Below are 10,000 nucleotides of genomic sequence, written 5' to 3' on the forward strand. Positions count from 1 at the left end.
TGGAACCTTCAGACGTTTGGAAATTGCTCCCAAGGATGAACCAGGCTTGTGGAGGTCTACAAATTATTTTCTGATGTCTTGACTGATTTCTTTTGATTTTCCCATGATGTCAAGCAAAGAGGCACTGAGAAAAAGAGACACCTCCAAATGACACAAATGATGTCAATTAGCCTATCAGAAGCTTCTAAAGCCATGACATCATCTTCTGGAATTTTCCAAGCTGTTTAAAGGCACAGTCAACTTAGTGTATGTAAACTTCTGACCCACTGGATGCAGTGAATGATAAGTGAAATAATCTGTCTGTAAACAATTGTTGGAAAATTTACTTGTGTCATGGAGAAAGTAGATGTCCTAACCGACTTGCCAAAACTATAGTTTGTTAACAATAATGAGTTTTAATGACTCTAACCTAAGTGTATGTAAACTTCTGACTTCAACTATATATTATGTGTGTGTGTGTGTGTGTATATATATTATTTGTGCGTGTGTGTGTATTGTGTGTGTGTATATATATATATATATATATATATATATATATATATATATATAGTGTGTGTATTATGTGTGTGTGTGTGTATTATGTGTGTGTATATATATATATATAGTGTGTGTATTATGTGTGTATTATGTGTGTGTGTGTGTGTTATATTCAACTCACGGTATAGATGACAGCCAGGTCCTGGGCTGAGCCCCTCGTAGCTGAAACTGACTGGACACAGCAGCAGCATCACAACACAGAGGCTAGAGGTCAACCACTGACACATGACGACAGAGGACAGTGGTCTGCAAGGGACAAACAGAACAGAGAGTTAAGAATCAGGTAATTATTGACTTTTAATATCTACAATTTAAAGCGAATTCCATTCTGCCTGTGCATTACTCACGAAACCTTTTACACATAAAATACAATTTTATCCTCTCAAACTTTACGTTTTTTCTGATTGTTTGATCAAGTATGATCACAACATTGTTTTTCTGAGGGGGAATGTTCAGGTGTCCGTCTTTACATCTGACGCGTGTCTAAGTGCCTTTATTGTCAGCCCCCGACCTTCGACCTGCAGGTAGATATGTCAGATCAAATCACATGTTTTTATAAAGCCCCTTTTTTACATCACACACACTAATATATATATATATATATACACACACCCTCAGCTACTAAGCCTAAAGCTCGGCTCCACAGCACCAGATTTGAACATCTGAACATCTGATTTGATCAAATGGTTTGAGAAACGTTTCTGTGACTCACACACTGTGGCCCCGTGGATTAAACTCTCAAGGATAGAACAAAGGGGCGTGGCCCGTGAGTTAATTTAGGCCCCTCCTACACCACCACTTCTACCCCCCTACACCACCACTTCTACCCCTACACCACCACTTCTACCCCCTACACCACCACTTCTACCCCCTACACCACCACTTCTACCCCCTACACCACCACTTCTACCCCCTACACCACCACTTCTACACCCCCTACACCACCACTTCTACCCCCTACACCACCACTTCTACCCCGCTACACCACCACTTCTACCCCCTACACCACCACTTCTACACCCCTACACCACCACTTCTACCCCCTACACCACCACTTCTACCCCCTACACCACCACTTCTACCCCCCCCCTACACCACCACTTCTACCCCCCTACACCACCACTTCTACCCCCTACACCACCACTTCTACCCCCTACACCACCACTTCTACCCCCTACACCACCACTTCTACCCCACCTACACCACCACTTCTACCCCCTACACCACCACTTCTACCCCCTACACCACCACTTCTACCCCCTCTACACCACCACTTCTACCTCTCTACACCACCACTTCTACCCCCTACACCACCACTTCTACCCCCTACACCACCACTTCTACCCCCCTACACCACCACTTCTACCCCCTACACCACCACTTCTACCCCCATACACCACCACTTCTACCCCCTCCCTACACCACCACTTCTACCCCCTACACCACCACATCTAACCCCCTACACCACCACTTCTACCCCCTACACCACCACTTCTACCCCCCCTACACCACCACTTCTACCCCCTACACCACCACTTCTACCCCCATACACCACCACTTCTACCCCCTCCCTACACCACCACTTCTACCCCCTACACCACCACATCTAACCCCCCTACACCACCACTTCTACCCCCTACACCACCACTTCTACCCCCCCTACACCACCACTTCTACCCCCCACACCGCCACTTCTACCCCCCTACACCACCACATCTACCCCTCTACACCACCACTTCTACCCCCTACACCACCACTTCTACCCCCCTACACCACCACTTCTACCCCCTACACCACCACTTCTACCCCCTACACCACCACTTCTACCCCCTTACACCACCACTTCTACCCCCTACATCACCACTTCTACCCCCCTACACCACCACTTCTACCCCCTACACCACCACTTCTACCCCCTACACCACCACTTCTACCCCCTACACCACCACTTCTACCCCCTACACCACCACTTCTACCCCCCACACCACCCCTTCTACCCCCCTACACCACCACTTCTACCCCCTACACCACCACTTCTACCCCCTACACCACCACTTCTACCCCCTACACCACCACTTCTACCCCCTACACCACCACTTCTACCCCCTACACCACCACTTCTACCCCCTACACCACCACTTCTACCCCCTACACCACCACTTCTACCCCCTACACCACCACTTCTACCCCCTACACCACCACTTCTACCCCCTACACCACCACTTCTACCCCCTACACCACCACTTCTACCTCTCTACACCACCACTGCTACCCCCTACACCACCACTTCTACCCCTTCACCACCACTTCTACCCCCCTACACCACCACTTCTACCCCCCTACACCACCACTTCTACCCCCCCTACACCACCACTTCTACACCCCCTACACCACCACTTCTACCCCCCTACACCACCACTTCTACCTCCCTACACCACCACTTCTACCTCCCTACACCACCACTTCTACCTCCCTACACCACCACTTCTACACCCCCTACACCACCACTTGTATTTAACACAAAAACAGTTAAGTCATGTTTTCCTGGGAATTCTGTTCTGTAATTCTGTGTTCCCGACCTGACCTCCTGCAGCTCAGTCTTTTCCAGTCTCGGGAGCGCCGTGGCGACGGGAATCGCCTAGGGAAGCTATTATTACGCTACATCAAATTAACCAGGCAATCCCTGACAGGGACTACCCCGCTTTTTCCTCTATTGGGACCCAGTGGGGTTTCCGTGCCTCGGAGTGTGTGTATGAATGTGTGTTTGTGCGTTTGTCGTGCGTGTGTTGTGCGTGTCGTACATCTTGTGTGTGTTGTGTGAGTGTGTCGTGTATGCGTTGTGTGTCATTTGAGTGTTGCGTGTCCTCTGTGGTCACATGCATCGTTTAGTCTCTGCCAAAAGTGTTTCAGGTGGTTGATTAAATGTTACTCTGTTTTATGTGTGTGTGTTCCGATTGAATAAATATTGTTGGTTTGAAAGTCTGAGTTACGAGCACAGATCCCAAGTGACCGACATAGAACTCAATGTTTATCCATCATACTCTGTTCATAGTCCTGTCTGGAAAAACTACCTGTGTTACTGATAGTCCTGTCTGGAAAAACTACCTGTGTTACTCATAGTCCTGTCTGGAAAAACTACCTGTGTTACTGATAGTCCTGTCTGGAAAAACTACCTGTGTTACTCATAGTCCTGTCTGGAAAAACTACCTGTGTTACTGATAGTCCTGTCTGGCAAAACTACCTGTGTTACTGATAGTCCTGTCTGGCAAAACTACCTGTGTTACTGATAGTCCTGTCTGGAAAAACTGTGTTACTGATAGTCCTGTCTGGAAAAACTGTGTTACTGATAGTCCTGTCTGGAAAAACTGTGTTACTGATAGTCCTGTCTGGAAAAACTACCTGTGTTACTGATAGTCCTGTCTGGCAAAACTACCTGTGTTACTGATAGTCCTGTCTGGAAAAACTGTGTTACTGAAGCTCTTGACAAAACTCTTAGTGTAGAACACAGATCCCAATAACGTGTAGACTGCAAATGCAAAACTTACACGACCAGATTTATCTGAAACACACCAAACCATTGACTTCCTATTGTCACCCAGAGATATTGATTAGAGATATTGATTAGAGATATTGATTAGAGATATTGATTAGAGATATTGATTAGAGATATTGATTAGAGATAAATTGAATAATTTTCTATTTTGTGTAAAACACAGACTAAAGGCATGTGACTCACTGAGCCATTCATGCAGCTCTTATATTGTCACAGACAGACAAAGACAGACAGAATTGAAACACAAAAAAGCCTCCAGTCTCTAACAAAATAATATATCCTAAATATGTGAAGAAAATACAAAATACACACAATTAACAATGTGCAACAAGCTCTACAAGTCAGAACCTGTACAGTAATTCTCTGGTGTGTGTGTGAGGCGCTAGTGTTACCTGTAAAGGTGTGGTGTGTGGTTTCTTCAGTCCAGGTGAGTCGACGGCAGCAGCAGTGACAGGTGTGTGTTTCCTACCTCTTACACTGCTATTTGTAGCTCCTCAGGTAAACAGGAGAAGAGGCGGAGTCACGCCTTTAGTCACACCCACAGTCAGTCACTGCTAGCCCCTCCCTCTCTCTGTCTCTGTCTCTCTGTCCCTCTCTCTCTGTCTGTCTCTCGGTCTCTCTGTCTTGGTCTCTCTGTCTGTGTGGACCCCTCATTTCCTGTTCACTGTAAGTCTACCTTTCAGTTTTGCACCTCTCTCTCTCTCACTCACTCACTTCACCTACAGAAAACCTCAAATCCAACACGTCTCTCTCGCGTGCCCTGGTAAAGGGCAGTCCTTCTCCCCCTGGTAAAGGGCAGTCCTTCTCCCCCTGGTAAAGGGCAGTCCTTCTCCCCCTGGTAAAGGGCAGTCCTTCTCCCCCTGGTAAAGGGCAGTCCTTCTCCCCCTGGTAAAGGGCAGTCCTTCTCCCCCTGGTAAAGGGCAGTCCTTCTCCCCCTGGTAAAGGGGGCAGTCCTTCTCCCCCCCTGGTAAAGAAAGGGCAGTCCTTCTCCCCCAGTCCTTCTCCCCTGGTAAAGGGCAGTCCTTCTCCCCCTGGTAAAGAGCAGTCCTTCTCCCCCTGGTAAAGGGCAGTCCTTCTCCCCCTTCTCCCCCTGGTAAAGAGCAGTCCTTCTCCCCTGGTAAAGGGCAGTCCTTCTCCCCCTGGTAAAGGGCAGTCCTTCTCCCCTGGTAAAGGGCAGTCCTTCTCCCCCTGGTAAAGGGCAGTCCTTCTCCCCTGGTAAAGGGCAGTCCTTCTCCCCTGGTAAAGGGCAGTCCTTCTCCCCCAGTGGTAAAGGGCAGTCCTTCTCCCCAGTCCTGGTAAAGGGCAGTACAGAGGAGGGTTGGGAGACAGTCCTTCTCCCCCTGGTAGCACACATGGAGGGGAAAAGTAGAGAAGTTTTACATCACCGGCCACAATAGTAAGAAAACACATTACAGAACTGTACACACACACACACACACACACACACACACACACACACACACACACACACACACACACACACACACACACCTTCAGGGGCGAACTGGGATCAGAATTCGGCCCAGGCATTTCTAGCTACCACATTTTCTTTCCTCAAGGCCCCCAAGCCAAATAATGATAATCTGATGTAAAATCCAGCCAATTTAGACAGGACCACTGGACCATTGCCAGAATGACACTAGGGGCTGCTCCTTGCTCTGTCCAATACACCCCCCCCTATGAATATGGGTATCTGTGTGCATGACTGCTTATACAATATGTTTGCGGTTGGTAGATCTGCTCTGTGTTACAATGCCCCCCCCTCTGTCCAGAGTCATGCCTGGGTTTTCCATGGGCAGGGTTGAGTAAGGAGATACTGTGGGTTTGGGTCAAGTGGGAGTGTGCAGAAGACTGGTAGGCTGAGATATTGTGAGGAGACATCTACTGTGGGTCTGAGATATTGTGGAGACCTACTGTGGGTCTGAGATATTGAGGAGACCTACTGTGGGTCTGAGATATTGTGGAGACCTACTGTGGGTCTGAGATATTGTGGAGACCTACTGTGGGTCTAAGATATTGTGAGGAGACACCTACTGTGGGTCTGAGATATTGTGAGGAGACACCTACTGTGGGTCTGAGATATTGTGAGATATTGAGGAGACACCTACTGTGGGTCTGAGATATTGTGAGGAGACACCTACTGTGGGTCTGAGATATTGTGAGATATTGAGGAGACACCTACTGTGGGTCTGAGATATTGAGGAGACCTACTGTGGGTCTGAGATATTGAGGAGACACCTACTGTGGGTCTGAGATATTGAGGAGACACCTACTGTGGGTCTGAGATATTGAGGAGACACCTACTGTGGGTCTGAGATATTGAGGAGACACCTACTGTGGGTCTGAGATATTGTGAGGAGACACCTACTGTGGGTCTGAGATATTGAGGAGACACCTACTGTGGGTCTGAGATATTGATACTGTGGGTCTGAGATATTGAGGAGACACCTACTGTGGGTGTGAGATATTGTGAGGAGACACCTACTGTGGGTGTGAGATATTGAGGAGACACCTACTGTGGGTGTGAGAGACACCTATTGTGAGGAGACACCTACTGTGGGTGTGAGATATTGAGAGACACCTACTGTGGGTGTGAGATATTGAGGAGACACCTACTGTGGGTGTGAGATATTGAGGAGACACCTACTGTGGGTGTGAGATATTGAGGAGACACCTACTGTGGGTCTGAGATATTGTGAGGAGACACCTACTGTGGGTCTGAGATATTGTGAGGAGACACCTACTGTGGGTGTGAGATATTGAGGAGACACCTACTGTGAGTCTGATATATTGTGAGGAGACACCTACTGTGGGTCTGAGATATTGTGAGGAGACACCTACTGTGGGTCTGAGATATTGTGAGGAGACACCTACTGTGGGTCTGAGATATTGTGAGGAGACACCTACTGTGGGTCTGATATATTGTGAGGAGACACCTACTGTGGGTCTGAGATATTGTGAGGAGACACCTGGGTCTGTTGTTCGTCTCTCCACATGTTAAAGCTCAACTCATTGACATGATGACTGTAGACTCTATTCAGTGACTCCAGCACCAACACAAAACACACGTAAAGACTCATACAAAAACACACTTAAAGACTCATACAAAAACACAATTAAAATGACAGACCCTTTCCCCCGACAGGCATTGCACATTTGTTGATGTCATCGGAAACAGAATGTATGATGTTAACTAAACCTCCCCACCTACACACTAATACAGAGAGGGATGAGAAAGAGAGATAAGAGAACCAGAGAGAGAGAGAGAGAGAGAGAGAGGGATGTAGAGAGGAAGAGAACCAGAGAGATGTAGAGAGAGATGTAGAGAGGAAGAGAACCAGAGAGAGAGAGAGAGAGAGATGTAGAGAGGAAGAGAACCAGGAGAGAGAGAGAGTAGAGAGAACCAGAGAGAGAGAGAGATGAGAGAGGAAAGTAGAGGAAGAGAACCAGAGAGAGAGAGAGAGAGAGGAAGAGAACCAGAGAGATGTGTAGAGGAAGAGAACCAGAGAGAGAGAGAGAGAGATGTAGAGGAAGAGAACCAGAGAGAGAGAGAGAGAGAGAGAGAGATGTAGAGGAAGAGAACCAGAGAGAACCAGAGAGAGAGAGGAAGAGAACCAGAGAGAGAGAGAGATGAGAGGAAGAGAACCAGAGAGAGAGAGAGAGATGTAGAGAAGAGAACCAGAGAACCAGAGAGAGAGAGAGAAGAGAAGAGAACCAGAGAGAGAGAGAGAGAGATGTAGAGAGGAAGAGAACCAGAGAGAGAGAGAGAGAGATGTAGAGGAAGAGAACCAGAGAGAGAGAGAGAGAGAGAGAGAGAGAGGAGGAAGAGAACCAGAGAGAGAGAGAGAGATGTAGAGGAGAGAACCAGAAGAGAACCAGAGAGAGAGAGAACCAGAGAGAGAGAGAGAGAGAGATGTAGAGGAAGAGAACCAGAGAGAGAGAGAGAACCAGAGAGAGAGAGAGAGAGTAGAGGAAGAGAACCAGAGAGAGTAGAGAGAACCAGAGAGAGAACCAGAGAGAGAGAGAGAGGGATGTAGAGGAAGAGAACCAGAGAGAGAGAGAGAGAACCAGAGAGAGAGAGAGAGATGTAGAGAGGAAGAGAACCAGAGAGAGAGAGAGAACCAGAGAGAGAGAGAGAGAGAGAGAGAGATGTAGAGGGGAAGAGAATCCCTTTTAGACAATTTCCTGGGTAAAACATTCCACTGTAACAGTGAAGGTGTAAACTTGGCAGTAGAAAATCTTAACAGTATATTTGACCTCTCAGCTTCCCTATCAAATCAAAAAATCTCAAATAGAAAACCGAAGAAAATGAACAACAATGACAAATGGTTTGATGAAGAATGCTAAAACCTAAGAAAGAAATTGAGAAACCTGTCAAACCAAAAACATAGAGACCCGGAAAACCTGAGTCTACGCCTTCACTATGGTGAATCACTAAAACAATACAGAAATACACTACGGAAAAAGAAGGAACAGCACGTCAGAAATCAGCTCAATGTAATTGAAGAATCCATAGACTCTAACCACTTCTGGGAAAACTGGAAAACACTAAATAAACAACAACACAAAGAATTATCTATCCAAAATGGAGATCTATGGGTAAACCACTTCTCCAATCTTTTTGGCTCTATAACAAAGAATAAAGAGCAAAAACATATACATGATCAAATACAGATCTTAGAATCAACTATTAAAGACTACCAGAACCCACTGGATTCTCCAATTACCTTGAATGAGTTACAGGACAAAATAAAAACCCTCCAACCCAAAAAGGCCTGTGGTGTTGATGGTATCCTCAATGAAATGATCAAATATACAGACAACAAATTCCAATTGGCTATACTAAAACTCTTTAACATCATCCTTAGCTCTGGCATCTTCCCCAATATTTGGAACCAAGGACTAATCACCCCAATCCACAAAAGTGGAGACAAATTTGACCTCAATAACTACCGTGGAATATGCGTCAACAGTAACCTTGGGAAAATCCTCTGCATTATCATTAACAGCAGACTAGTACATTGTTTTCATTGAGGAAATGTACTGAGCAAATGACAAATTGGCTTTTTACCAAATTACCGTACAACAGACCATGTATTCACCCTGCACACCATAATTGACAACCAAACAAACCAAAACAAAGGCAATGTCTTCTCATGCTTTGTTGATTTCAAAAAAGCCTTTGACTCAATTTGGCATGAGGGTCTGCTATACAAACTGATGGAAAGTGGTGTTGGGGGGGAAACATACAACATTATAAAATCCATGTACACAAACAACAAGTGTGTGGTTAAAGTTGGCAAAAAAGACACACATTTCTTCACACAGGGTCGTGGGGTGAGACAGAGATGCAGCTTAAGCCCCACCCTCTTCAACATATATGTCAAAGAATTGGCGCGGGCACTAGAAAAGTTGCAGCACCCGGCCTCACCCTACTAGAATCCAAAGTCAAATGTCTACTATTTGCTGATGATCTGGTGCTTCTGTCACCAACCAAGGAGGGCCTACAGCAGCACCTAGATCTTCTGCACAGATTCTGCCAGACTTGGGCCCTGACAGACCTGGGCCCTGACAGTAAATCTCAGTAAGACCAAAATAATGGTGTTCCAAAAAAGGTGCAGTCACCAGGACCACAAATACAAATTCCATCTAGACACTGTTGCCCTAGAGCACACAAAAAACTATACATACCTCGGCCTAAACATCAGTGCCACAGGTAACTTCCACAAAGCTGTGAACGATCTGAGAGACAAGGCAAGAAGGGCATTCTATGCCATCAAAAGGAACATAAAATTTCAACATACCAATTAGTATTTGGCTAAAAATACTTGAATCAGTTATAGAACCCATTGCCCTTTACGGTTGTGAGGTCTGGGGTCCGCTCACAAACCAAGACTTCACAAAATGGGA

The 10,000-nt window shown here is 46.4% G+C and overlaps 1 protein-coding gene across 1 annotated transcript in view; it reads right to left on the reverse strand.

Annotated features, from left to right (window-relative positions):
- The window catches only part of gpha2 (glycoprotein hormone subunit alpha 2), a 10,397-nt gene extending 5,367 nt beyond the window's left edge, over window positions 1-5,030 (reverse strand). The window contains exons 1-2 of the mRNA XM_042329461.1: window positions 4,483-5,030; window positions 659-783 (exon numbers count right to left, since the gene is read on the reverse strand). Coding sequence (XP_042185395.1) covers window positions 659-764 — 106 coding nt within the window. The 5' untranslated portion in view covers window positions 765-783; window positions 4,483-5,030. The remainder of the gene's footprint in view (window positions 1-658; window positions 784-4,482) is intronic.
- Window positions 5,031-10,000: the final 4,970 nt, after the last annotated feature.

The sequence above is a fragment of the Oncorhynchus tshawytscha genome, linkage group LG10 (assembly GCF_018296145.1).
Source record: "Oncorhynchus tshawytscha isolate Ot180627B linkage group LG10, Otsh_v2.0, whole genome shotgun sequence".
NCBI lineage: Eukaryota > Metazoa > Chordata > Actinopteri > Salmoniformes > Salmonidae > Oncorhynchus > Oncorhynchus tshawytscha.